This window comes from Sturnus vulgaris, chromosome 3 (genome assembly GCF_052056855.1).
Source record: "Sturnus vulgaris isolate bStuVul1 chromosome 3, bStuVul1.hap1, whole genome shotgun sequence".
Classification (NCBI taxonomy): domain Eukaryota; kingdom Metazoa; phylum Chordata; class Aves; order Passeriformes; family Sturnidae; genus Sturnus; species Sturnus vulgaris.
Window position 1 is genome coordinate 54,535,189 of NC_142245.1, and position 13,719 is coordinate 54,548,907.

The window sequence follows — 13,719 nt, forward strand, 5'->3', positions numbered from 1 at the left end:
ACAACACACAGAGCTCCTGCACCCTGCGTTGTCTTTGATACAACACAATTCATCTGCTGCTGGTCTCACTGTTTTCTTCCAGTGCATTGTAAGACCCTTCAGTGCACAGGGTATCTGCTCCTAACACGGTGCTGCTTTTCTGTTTCATTGAGAGCATAATTTTGTCTGATTAAGCACAGAAAAGGCTGAACACGGGGCCTGTATTTACACATTCTTAGTACTTGTACATGTCGCATTGCAATGTAACCACATACAACAGTTAATGTTGTACCCAGCAGGATGCAAATCAAATTAGCCTAGCTGCTTATATACTTATTTTCAAAGCAAACAGAAGGACGCATGCTGGCAAAGTTCACATAAACCTGTATGTATACTTGTCATGTCCTAGCCAAACAGAATCCTGTCCAGTCCCTGAATTTCCACAAATAAAAGCTTACAACAGGAAAAGGGGTGGGGGGAAAACCAGAAATGGGCACTTACAGCTGTCAGAAAAATCTAATAATTTGTACTGGCAGAGATGCAGGAACAAATATAGGTTACTAGCACCTCCTGGGATATCCAGGAATTAAAATATATTAATTCATTTTCATTGAGGGTTTCCCCTATTGGAGAGTGATTTCCCTTTTCATACTTAGAAACAGCAACAGAAACAACCCCAGGGAAGTTCAAGGAGTTACACTATATTGCTATAAACATAGGGATAATCAGACCCTCTACAGTTCTCACCCAGTTCTTTGACACTGTCTTTCTCCCTCATGAAGAGAGATAATCTCTTTAATGGGTAAAGTATAGGGAGAAGGAAAGGGTGGCCTGAGGGCAGTGGAAGTTGATAGAAAAATGTCACTGCAAGCTCAGCAAACACACAGGAAGGGAGATAAAGCACTGGAAAGATGTTTTGTATCACTTGTGGGCTTAGGAAAAATCCTCAATTACTTATTGACATTGCTTCTATAATTATAAATAAACCCTTTGGTTATACAGAAGTCAAGCTTTTCTCACTTATGAAGTCCTCAATCTGCTTGGTATGTACACTCCCTCTTTGAAAACAAGCATAGGACAATGCCACAGAATTGTCTCAAGACAGGTTACAGCATTCTCTGATATTTCAAATTTATTTTTCATTTCAAATATACTTTTCATCTCTACACGATCACAGGTGAGCCTGCTCACCAGAAAAATACTGCACATGACTCCTACAGCCTCTTGCAGCCCTGAAAAAAAACATTTAAAAACTGCAAGGAAAGTCCTGCTCCTGAGTAATACCATCCATCCAAGTTGAACATAGGCATGGCACTCTGCCTGAGAGGCAGACAGCCCAATCTTATAAAATCTTCCATTTGTACATCCCCAAGAGTCCAATGGGGCCCAGTCTTGGCCAGGTGTGCGCTCTGGTTATTGGGTACAGGAGGCGGAAATGCCAGAATGAGCATTTCACGATGCTCAGTGAGAAAACAGACACACGATGAAGTGAGAAAACTGACTTCTAGTCCTCCAAAATGAACATGCAGAATCACATTAAAAAGGCCTGTGTATTGAATTAGCTGAAGAAGCCCACAGCTCACAGTCCACACCCAAGATCTGGGTGTGAACTGTAGCAGAAATCTGCCAATGACCTTCATGAGAAGTTCATCTGAGAGAGATGATGCTGAGAAAAAGCACTGCAGTCAACCATGTGACTCAAAACAAGTTTGTCCCAACAAACAAGAAGTGCTCCAAAAACCTGAAAAACAACTCAGTCACAAGAAGAATGATAATACTCTCTTCCTAAAAGAAAATGCAGAACAATTTTGGCTAGTATTAACAAAATCAGCTGATAACTTAATCAGGGCAGAGTATGTACCAAATCAGTTAAAAGATACAATTATATGCTCAATTCCAGCAGGACTGTAGTCCACCCTGGCCACCTCTCTAGTGGTCATCCTATCTCTACACATTAGCCTCTACCTCAAAGATGCTTCACTTCAAGCACAGTAAGGACACAAACCCAGAGGCCACACACACTGTCAAACAAGATGATGGTGCCAATATTGCAGCTCCAACCTTTCCTTGTCTCCAGCAGAAAGTGGTGGTAGGAAATTACCCTCCTCTTACAGAGCTGGCACAGAGCCATCCACAGCAAGGAGTGACAGAGGTGACAGCCTACTGGTGCTGAATATACAGGAGAAAAGATGGAGGACAGAGGAAAAACCAGCAGGATGCATGCAGAAGTAAGTGAAGAAGAAAGTTAAGAGAACCGAAGAGTGAGGCAAACAGACAGACTATACTGAACAAATTTCTATCAGGACAACAGAAAATTGATTCTAAACAATACAATCCCCCAGAAATGTAATTTTAAAGATAATTGTGTTAAAGGTCATGGGACCACAGAGTGTAATACTTTCGAAGAATACTTTCACTAGCAACCTTCATGGTGCCAGAGGGGTAACAAAAAGAACAGTAGAAAAATCTAAATTTAAATGTCAACATTTATCTTTCAATCACTGTACTGACAAGCAGAGTACATTAAGCAATAGGGAAGATGCTGAAGCTACTCTAGACTAGAATAGTATCCTGTTCTCATTTGCACATATACCAATCAGGAGAAAATTTAGGTAAGGCAATAAGCTAGTAAGGGTATCCATTTCCATAAACACTCATTATGTGTAATGTATGTAATGTCCTTCCCTCCCATTTGCTATTTTTAATTTGAACTGAGCACAGTCTCTCACCCAGCACCTCTGTGATTCATGTTTCCTCGTGCCTCCAGAGGCAAGTACATCTAAATATATTTTAGAAGATCACTTCTTTCCACCAGCTCTGGAGAATAGTACAAAGATCCATCATCACTTAACATGCAAACCCCTGCAAACCACATAGCTAGGGAGAACTGTGCAGGGCAACATCAAGCTCATGGCTGGCTCGGGTCTCTATTTCAGCGAGTTTGTCAGCAGCAGAGTCTGTAAGTCAAACAAGTTATTTTCACATAGCTGGAATTGGCCATTATGTTCAAAAGCATTTATCTGGACGCTGAACAAGTGTTTGTTTCCTGGAATAACCACTTATGGAGCATCCAGATTAGAAAGTACAAACATATTGGCTAAACTGAATTAAAGGCAGTCAGCCACTCCAAATTAAACACTCAAGTGAAGATATTTCCAAATACAGTAGCAACAACTGAACATCACACAAGTGGGGTAGCCTCATGTTTAAAACATAGGACTGAGAGCTATTAGATCTTAGCTTCCCCTCCTACTTCTGCTGCTTGTCTCTTCCTCTTGATCTCAAGTAAATTATTTATTGTCAAGATTTACATTTCCCTAGATTCAAAAAGAGGCAAGCAGACTCCCTGGCTTTAAAAAGCAGTGTTGCAATAATTAATTCATTATTCTTTGCAGAGTACTCTAAAATTATTAAAGGCTGCTGCAGAAATGTGTATTATCAGTGTTATTATATTCCACTAGCAACTCCCAAAATAACTCTACCTTGGATGAATTTATAGTATTCTAAATTCAATGGTACCTCGAGTCTTGAACCAGCATCTTTCCATGGCAGTGTAAAATGAAAGAAGGAAAACAATCCATCTGTGGTCCTAAGAGGATTTCTCTTTGCACTATTCTATACCCATAATTTCCTTTAGCACTGAATTTACACACATACACAACCACAATGACAGCAAGCGTGTGGAAGGAAAGACCAATCCAGTCATCTCAGCAGTGAAAGGCAAGGGACCAGTGTAAATCCTGCAAATGAAACCAGCACCCCAGCTCCAGCCACGCTGTAAATGCTGCTGTGTCCACTATCATATAATTATTTAGAAAAATGGTAAAGAAGATTTTAACTGGCTTTTTCAAAGCTCAGCAAAATTTATTCTTTTAAATTTTATTTGCATAAGGTTGAGACATCTTTTCAACACTCAGTTACATACACTTGCTTATGTGAATGGAAGACATAACCATATCTGCTGCTGGAACTGCTTTTGCTGCATGTGCAGACTGGACAAATCTACACAGAAATGACCAGTGAGATGTTTAATAGTCCAGGCCATATCTCTGCACAAATGCATTCATAAGATAGCTGTAACAACAAATTAAGGTACAATTAACAGACTCCTGTCTCAAAGAACGAACTTTGAATAAGCCTGTGTGTGAGCCACGGTGAAAAGTAATGATAGGGAACTTGGTATACTATCATATTCACCTAATAACAACAACAGGATTAATTAAATTTTCATCATCAGTGGGGGCAGCAGTTTTGACAGGAACTGATCTAATCAAGTGACCACTTGGCAACTTTTAAAGAGGTTTATTCTATAGAGTACCAATGCCACCCAGCTGACACCCCTAAATGCCCCATTTTCATTACCTGTTGGTCATCTGGAGTCCATATGCCACAGGTGATCTGACTCTCCAAGTTTATTTCTGAAGACCAGTGTCTTTGTCCGCTGACTGAACCAACCAGCACAAATCCATCTCTATAGGAGATAAGTGCCTGAGTCCCATCATGGCTCCATGTAAAGTCGCTTACCTTAACATATCAAAGACAAGAAAATAGATATATGGGCCATGTAGGATGTTTTTTACAGTTTTACTAAAAGGCAGTAGTGCACAGAATGAGACAGACCAACTATTAGCCCAGCTAAAGCTCTGATATCATGCCTACTGGAGAAAGCACTGTGTTTGCCAAGTGCCTTTGTGACAATTCTTGCTCATTCCTTTTAATAAAGAAATGTTTCATTTTCTCCTGTGCTTTTTGAAAGGTATAAAGCACCATTCCTTGTCCTCTTCATTTGGTCTCTCAGGACTTGATCACTCTTGACTGCAGAGAAAACATGCATACCAACCTGTGCCCCACGATCATTCACGAGCTCCACGGACCATCTGCCTTCGTATTGTATCCAAACAAATATTCCTCCGTCTGCATCGCAGGTTGCTAATTTCTGGAATGGTTCATTCCATCTCACCAGCACAACCTTAGAAGATTACAAACAAAAACAGCATTACCAAAACTGCATCTTGAGCTAACAGCTATTTAGCAAGAACCAGTTAAACAATACTGCCAAACAAATATCATCCTATTTAAACCCTAAAGATGCACAAAATAGCAATTTTCGGCCCAGTATTAGTTAGGTGCCTCTCAAGAGCAGCTAGAATCGTTTTGTCACAGTCGTTTGGAAATGCACAATCTCTCACTGTCAGGTCTTTTTGGGAAGGCATTGCACACTTTCAATAAAATCACAGGGAACACTGGAACACAGAATTCCATTACAGAAGCTGCAAACAGGAAGCCCTGCACATATTATCCAACTCTCCCTCAAATGATTCCCCCACTGTACTCTCAGAAGATGTCAGACTGTCAAATCATCACCTTTTGCTGAGTTCAAATAAAGTGGCATGCTCTATATTTAAATACTTAGATTGAATATGTGTATTCAAAACAAACCCTGAGAGTCTCAAATAATTAAAAAATAGAAATTTCACAGGAAAGTTGTTTCTGCTACTGAGTGCAGAAGAAATACAAAGCAGCTTTAGGATGTTCTCTCGACATTAGAGCTATCTGAGCTTTTCTGGGGAATCTAATCAAGCCTAAACCTACCAAATTGCTCTCTCATTTTTAATTAATACCAATTTTACAAATACGGTATCTCCCGAGACCTCAGCATAAAACTGAAAAAAGCATATCATCCTAGTGCCTGAAGCAAAAATTGGCAGTAAAACAATTTACCTTTTGTTAGTGGCTTTGTCTCAAAGAACTTTTTTTCCAAATTAATTTTATTTCAAGAACATGCAGATATATATGGGACACTTACATTCACACATAAGTAAATTCTGCCCCCCCGCTATTTTACTGAGACAGAGAATATGCAAACAAAGCAAACATGTATTAAATACTCAATTAGTAGAGTGTTATTTCAACTACTTAATAAATATCTAACTGTAATGACACTTTTTCATAAAACTAAATCGATAATTAATCATCTAAAAGTGACAGGCAAAATTTTCCTGAAATATATTTTGCTGTTTACAGAGATGAACTGATCCTCCTAAATATTCCAGTCCCAAGATGAGCTCCAAGTAAACAGACCCTTCCCACCTCACAATGAAATCAGCAGTCGTTTTCAGAACTAGGATATAAATATGCATACCTAGAACCTAAACTTGACAGCTGAGGGATGATCTTACACTTATTCATTGAGTGCTACACTTATTCAAAGTGCCAAGGTCACAACTTAAGAACATGTCTAGCAGTGGAGCTCACCAGTCTGAAGCATCAACCCTTGAACTGTTAAACAGCCACAGGAAAAACATTTCTTTGGTCACATGTAAAGATTATGGGGAGAAGCAAGTATGACAAATCACCTCTCTGTTGTTACACACCTTAGAAGAATCCCATTTGAGATTTTACAGAAAAACACTGGCTTCTACTTAATATAATCTTGCAGCTGCACTCTAAGTCACCTGTCCTGTTTCCAGTTGGGCAAATTACACCATGCCCCTAGTTAGATTATACCACACTCAGGCTTTTTTAAAAAGTCTCATGTTGAAAGAGCAGTAAATAAAATATTCCATTATAGCAATGCAAGCAGATGCGTTTTGTTGGAGGTTTCACTCTGTCCCTTCCACCTAAACAAGAATAGCACAGATATGTCAAAATTTTGTTTTCATTTTGATATAAATCCAATGCACAGAGCCATAATTTCATTCACCCTGAGGCAAAATGCAACAATGGCATAACTGTACTTGCCAGCAATGCCTAACAGCATTATGAAAGAACCAAAGAAAAACTCAAGGATAACATTGAAAAGAATCTTCTTTAAAAGCTGGGAGCTGTTAAGGCTAATGATGACCATTAATGAGTGGAAGGTACTTATCACCACTAGAACGCGGATCTTTAAACACTTAGACACTGCTCATGTTTCACAGATCCTATCAAATGAATTCTGCATCATACCAGAATGAATTGCTAGACAAAATTTAGGGCAAATTAAAAAAAAAGAACTAGTTGTTCAAGTAACATGAATGCTTTAGCTAACACGATTAAGAATGCTACTACCTGTCTTAAAATTGCCCGGTTTAGTATGGCAAGGATTTGCTATAAATACACAGTTTTATAGATTAGACACACAAGCCGACTTTGGAAAACAAATTATGGGCAAAGTGACAATAGTTACTTTGTTGTGTTTTGTTTCTTTTCTACTTTAAGTAGGAACCTTGTAAAAACTTGAAAATTTCAATTCAGATTCTGTTCAACCTGTCTTTTTAGATTTGGTAAAACATCCCAGAGTACATTTGAATGTAAACAAGATTAACTAGAGCCTCCATCCATCTCAATTAGATACAAATTAATAACATCCAAAATAAACTTATTGCTTTATAATCAGAAATGAAAGCAAGATAATGATTTTTCCATGCCTTCTGATAACAGCCTCATAAGGAAGCAAATTTGTAATTTGAAAATTCAACTCATTTAAACACAGAGTAAATGTTATTTTAGGAGGTCATTTTAAAGATGATGCCACAATTTACATTTAACATCTGACTACAGGTCCTGAGTCCAAAACTGCTTTGAGTATTTCCAATTTCATTTTAGACACTTAACACGGTGAAGAATAGAGAAAGAAAGGAAGGATTGCCCTAAGTCTTAAGACGACTTTTGGTTTTTATGATGGCTCAAATGCTAAGCATATGAAAACATGTCCCATTGATAGCACACTTACATAAGGCATAAGCTTGAATTACCTCTCTACAAAGAGGAATTTTACTGCTAACACATAAATGCAAAGATATCATTACTTTCACTAATAGCTTCAACTCACAGAGGACCCATTTTTACTTCTGCCTTTATGGTCCTCTGCTTTCTACTTAGCATCTTCACATAGGTACTGAAGGTCTGAACTGTTTTATCTTGTACTCAAAAGAGTGAGAATATTGGTACATAAAAATAAGTTGTCTGTGGACCATTTGTGGTCCACACAGCATTTCTATATTGTCTAATTATTTATGTTTGTTTGTAGGTTGTAGGTTCTTTTAATTCTATAAAAAAATACAAATTGTGGTTGTTCTATTCTTGAAAGAAAATGTATCACAGGCATTAATCGGCTTCTAAACCATTGTCTCACACAAGATATGATCCCTCACAAATAAAATTTGGACTGAGATATTAAGTACAATATAAAGGCTAACAATTTGCCCCTAAATGTTTTCCAAAAAGATGTGAGCTTTTGAGTCAGTCTTATGTTTTCTCTGAGCTCCTTTTTATACAAGAAATAGTGGTAAAAAAAATTTATTCAGAAGTTCAGCATTCAGGACCTTCAACACCTCTGGTTTAATTGCCAACTTGAAGTTTAGGAATTAAATTTAATTAATCCTAAATGTGCTACAAACTACCCAAGAACTCATTGCATACTTTAATGCTGCTAACAAGGTTATTATCTATTTAAGATTTTAGACATGAAATTTTGAGTAACTGCAATTTTGGAGTAGCAAATGTGTGATTTATAGTAAATGTGATCTCTTCCCAACAGAAACCACATTTGGTAATCTAAATTTATTACATGCTACTGACACTTCTAATATTTTTTTCACATTTTCTAACACAATACAAGACCACTAAAATCTGAAGCATTCGGAGAGCTTTCATTATTCCTAATTTCATTACCGTTTTTGAAGGAGATACTTGAAAACATGGCACCAATAAATTTTGCAAGAGCAGAAGTCCTTAATCTAGAATATCACACAGCAGTCATTACTGAACTCTTACATCTTCTGTACATACAGCACCTAATTGCTAGAGAAGCAAGGGACAAATATCTACAAAAAAATAAAAGGGGTAAGTACCTAGGGCAATTAGTTCCTGGAGTTCCTTACCAAATTCAGATAGATTTTATTACGGATATACTGTAGTGAGTCACAGTGACTCATTTTTTTAAATCTCAGATCCTCCATCTATTTTCCTGGGGAGAGGCATATGCTCTAAAGACTTCTCCAGCATTTATTTTCACATATGCTATGGAGATGTGCTTGCAGATGGACTGCCACAGCAATAGAGCAGAGAATACTCCATGCCAATGTTTGACTACAGCACAACTTGCTACACCTGAAGAGCCACGTTCCTGTACCCAGTATGAGCATTTCTGCAATTACAAGTGAAGTTGACATCTTTGCAGGGTGCACAGGATGTGATGCATTATAACTCCATTGAGCATATGGAATAGCTGGCCCTCTTTCCCTCCCCAGATAAATCATACCACATTTTCTAATGCTATTGAAAATTACTGAAATAGTTCCACCTTCCAAGCAGTGACAGCACAAGACCTAACTGTTTCCAGGAGAGAATAACAAAGGAGATCAGGCTATTGCCTACAGTAGCAGAGTACAGGACTCAGTCTATCCAAAGGCTTCTTTCAATCCTACGCTTTTAGCAAAGTACTCGACTTTTCAAAGGAACATATAAAGGCTGAAGAAAGCATTGACAAAAAGACTAGACAATCTACCTGGAATCACTGGGCATCACCTATTTGCTTTATCAAGTAGTCCTGGTATGCAATTCCCTAATAAATACATTGATCTATACCTGTGGTTACAAGTAGGGATAAATACGTGCATACAGCAGATGCAACACATTGACACACATTACAGTTTATTAATGACCATAGAGCTGAAAAAACCTCTAAGTATATCTATCAAAGAAAAAAGATGGGTGTGCAGTGAGGAACAGAAATCGAACACTGACGTATAAGAACCAGAGAAAACAGTGACCACCTTTACATGCTTCTGTACTTCAGTGCCTCTCCCTCCACTGTACAAAGATACAGCTCCACATATATACACATATGTGTACATACATTACATACATATATGGGTATGAACATGAATACACATCCGTATCAATCCTTGAGGAACCTGTGCCAGGTTTGTACATTCAGTAGTTAACTAATTGAAGTGGATTTTTGTAACCAAAATATAATTTGAAAGTTGGAACAGGCACCCAGAATAAGCAGTAGAGTTTAGTTAATGAGTTATTGCTTCTTACTATACTTTACTTATAACCAATATTTAGTTCTAAATAATTCTGCATATGTTTAGTTCAATTAAACATTTAACTGTCCTTTAAGTATTAGTATTTTTTAAAATAAGTTATCTAAGTTTTCTCCCTCCTAATTTCTTATGCTGCAGATTGTTTGCAATTGTTCTTAAGTTTACCTTCCCTCATGACCTTTATTTCATGCCATTACAATAATGTCAGGATAATTCTCTCCATTCAAACTAGTTCAATCACACAAAGAACATCAAGCGAGTCTTTCTCCTACTAATAACACCAGACAAAAAAGCAGCAGATGCAGTAGACAGTGAGCTGGCAACACCCATCTTTCCTATCCTCCTTGTTTTCTATTGCATTCTCTAATGATACACTCCCCATCTCTCCCACACCTGCAGAGTTCTGACTTTTTGTTTCCACTGACATTGCAACTGGATGGAAGTGCCTCATTTGCATATAGAGCTGTCACTTTCTTGGTATGATACCCATCAAGGAGTTATTATTACTAAGAAGAAACTACTACTATTAATAACAATCGTGCTGCAGCTAAAGAATGGCAAATCTATAATGGCATTTACATTTCTTGAGAAAAACTGCCAACTCACAATAGGGGCTGCAGGGGTAGATGAATGGCAAATGAGTTCTGGGAGACAGGAAACAATACCTAAATTCTTCATGTTTCTCTAGTCTAAACAACAGAAGTGAGCTCTCCTCCTAGAAGGGCTGGAGCAGCCTCCAGATATCTGAGGGATAGATATAATGTAATATCCCTATCCCTGCCTCAGGATGAGCTTTGGTCAGTGGTGCCCTGTGCTGAGGGCACAGCAGCTGCTCACAGCTCCCGTGGGTTTGGCCACTGCCACAGCTTTCCACTGCCACTTGCACATCCTTTATCCCAGAATCCCACAATTTCATTGAAAGATGTATATTACTTGCAGTGGCTGCCATCTTGCTTGTTCTGCTCTTTGAAAAGAAGTTACAATTTTTTTTTTTTAGTTTACAATCTGATTTCATGGTATAACATTGTCAGTAAGCTAAGCCTGTCACCTGAGGACTTAGCCTAAATGAAATCAGAGGTAAGGCTGGACCAGCAAGAAAGTGCTGATCTTAAGGGAAATGAAAGATCCAGGTCCAACTTGTACCCTTTTCTGGCCACAGACTTCTCTACGGCTTTCATGTGAAACTCCACTCCAAATTCCTAACTCAAACACCACAGGTAAAGCTCTGAAGTTAAGTACAATGTAAGGATACATTAGAAGCTCTGTGCCTTTTTGTTGGATTCACTTGCACTAATTCTTTTCACCCTTTCTCCTTGGTGTTTGTTTTCACAATGCTCAGGGCACACACCAGGCTGACAAACACTCGGATCACCTGTGCAGCTGCAGAAGGAGAAATGGCCAGGTAGGAGCAGTGCAGCTGACCAGCAACAACCCTCTGAGTATGTGCAGGGGAGGAATCCACTCCTCCAGTGCTCACTTACTCTGTCTATGAGTGGCTGGTAGCCTCTGCAAGCAACAGTGTGGTTAATCACCCACTGGGAAGAATGTTGATGCTCCCCAGCCAGTTTTGTATATTTGCTTTGCAGATGAATGACAAACACACCTATTTTTGAAAGGTATCATATGGTTGGCATCCAATCCCCAGTGGACGCCAGTCTGATCTTTAAAAGCTTGAGGAAATTATTTTGGCAAAAAGACAAATAGACAATGGCAAAAAAAAAATTCTTTTGAGAGCTGCTTTGAGGAAGGAATGCCTTTAGTGTTAGATGTTGTCTTAAAAATACCTAGACTGTCAACATCTCACTGAATACATTTAGGGGCCTTGATAGGAAACTGCCAAGATGAGGACTCAGAAAGGCTCTAAAGCTTTACAAGTCTCCTTTACATTCCATAAGTGATACACTTCATTTTAACAAATACACCCTCCTCAATGTCTATTAGTCCCAAGGATTTGCCACATAACCATTTTATTTGTTCACAGAACACAAAATGTGTTACGTTATCGCCTACTTTAGAGGAAAACATGCCCAAGTTTTCCTTTGGTACTCCTCACGGGTACCAAACAAGAACTGTAATGCTCCTATGAATGAAGTGGCTCACAGTTCTAAAGGAATTACTCTTTTCACTTTGGACTCATCACATTTAATTGTGACTTCAGAGAACCACAGTTATGGGAGATGAAAAAAAACCCATCACACCAACAGAAATTAGCTGTATCCAAGGTATATCCCATACATATGTTTGGGCAGCAGAAGATTTGACAGGTCAGAACAGAAAGTTGCATGGGAGAAAAATAACAAAAATAACAGGTGATATGAATCTAACATGGATGAGAAGATGTTGGTATGTAGCTACTGGCTCTCAATTGAGTAAGTTTGTTAACTACTCCTTCAAGGGCTATTAAAAAAATAGTTGGTTATAATCTGAAGGAAAATAATTAAGGCATGAAAAATTAAGGCTTAATCACCCATATGCACAGGATAGCTGCACACTATTATGTTCTTGGAAGGGAAATTGGTACAGGTCTGCTCTTCTCCCACCTTGCAGACAACAGTGTGACAGAGAGAAGGTCTATTGTGTGCTTTTGACTGCCTTCCCTTCACAAGGATTCTCAAGTCCCAAAAGCTCTTTCACAGAAAAGACATCTGTTTCCACAGAAAAACCATTTAAAGTTATGCCACACTAAGTTCCATTGAGGTAAATTCCTCTATAGCACACACATTACTACCACTGTCTCTTTTCAATGGTCATCCTGTACTTAGGCTGTAAGATACGTCTGTTTAATTGCCCATATATACTCCCTATAAACACAAGGGCAAGTCCAAGTCAAATAAAAATAAATCAAAACTGACTGTTGGTAAGGATGAACACAGGATAAAATAGTACTTCCATCACCTTCCTTTGTAAGAAAAGGATTTCACTTTGTTGTAGTTTCTGTACAGATAAAACACCATAATAAAGAAAGCAGAGACAACTATTCTAGTTAAAGATGAACAACAGTTTTGCTATAAGATCAAAATACCAAGAAGAGTACAGTTCCTCTTCTTTCTAGGAAATCACTGAAAAGCACCATTAGGAAAGTTTCATTCCTGTTAAAATAAGACACATGCAATAACAGTGCTGAGCTGGAATTTTCTTGGGTTTGAGCATCTATGGTGGAGTATTTTCCCCCAGAAAAAAAAAAGTAGTAGAATTTAAATCTCTGATATTTAGTCTACATTAAATTAAAAGCACATGAGCCTAATGCTCATTTGACTAACATCTGACAAAATTACATTACGGATGGTAAAAATCAAGACCATTTCAAAAACTTCCGTATTTACATTCACTTTTGGACTGAATATGAGAAGCTCATTGTAAATGAACCTCATGCTTTAAGAACAAAAATAACACTCACTGACATCCACCAATATCTCATCAGTGCTATATGAATTCAGAGTCCATGCACATCTTCGTTAGAAGTTTTGAGGGAAGAAAAAATCCAACCAAAACACCTCAAGAATAAAGCAGATTCAAAATACTTACTAGCTTACTTTTTTTTAACCTGGCTAAAAATAGAGAAAAGTATTGGATGCAGACATATAAAAACCTTGTAAGAGAATCTATGGCTTTTCTTGTTTTTCTTCCTTTTAAAAATATCCAAAATGAAGTAACACCAAATGATTACATAAAAAAATTCCAACACCACCCCCTAAAAAAGCCCCAA

At 38.1% G+C, this 13,719-nt stretch overlaps 1 protein-coding gene across 3 annotated transcripts in view; it reads right to left on the reverse strand.

Moving 5' to 3' along the window:
* The window catches only part of TULP4 (TUB like protein 4), a 151,661-nt gene that overhangs the window by 50,245 nt on the left and 87,697 nt on the right, over positions 1–13,719 (reverse strand). For all 3 annotated transcript variants that reach the window (XM_014892742.2, XM_088161675.1, XM_088161676.1), the window contains exons 3-4: positions 4,820–4,948; positions 4,342–4,503 (exon numbers count right to left, since the gene is read on the reverse strand). In XM_014892742.2, coding sequence (XP_014748228.2) covers positions 4,342–4,503; positions 4,820–4,948 — 291 coding nt within the window. The remainder of the gene's footprint in view (positions 1–4,341; positions 4,504–4,819; positions 4,949–13,719) is intronic.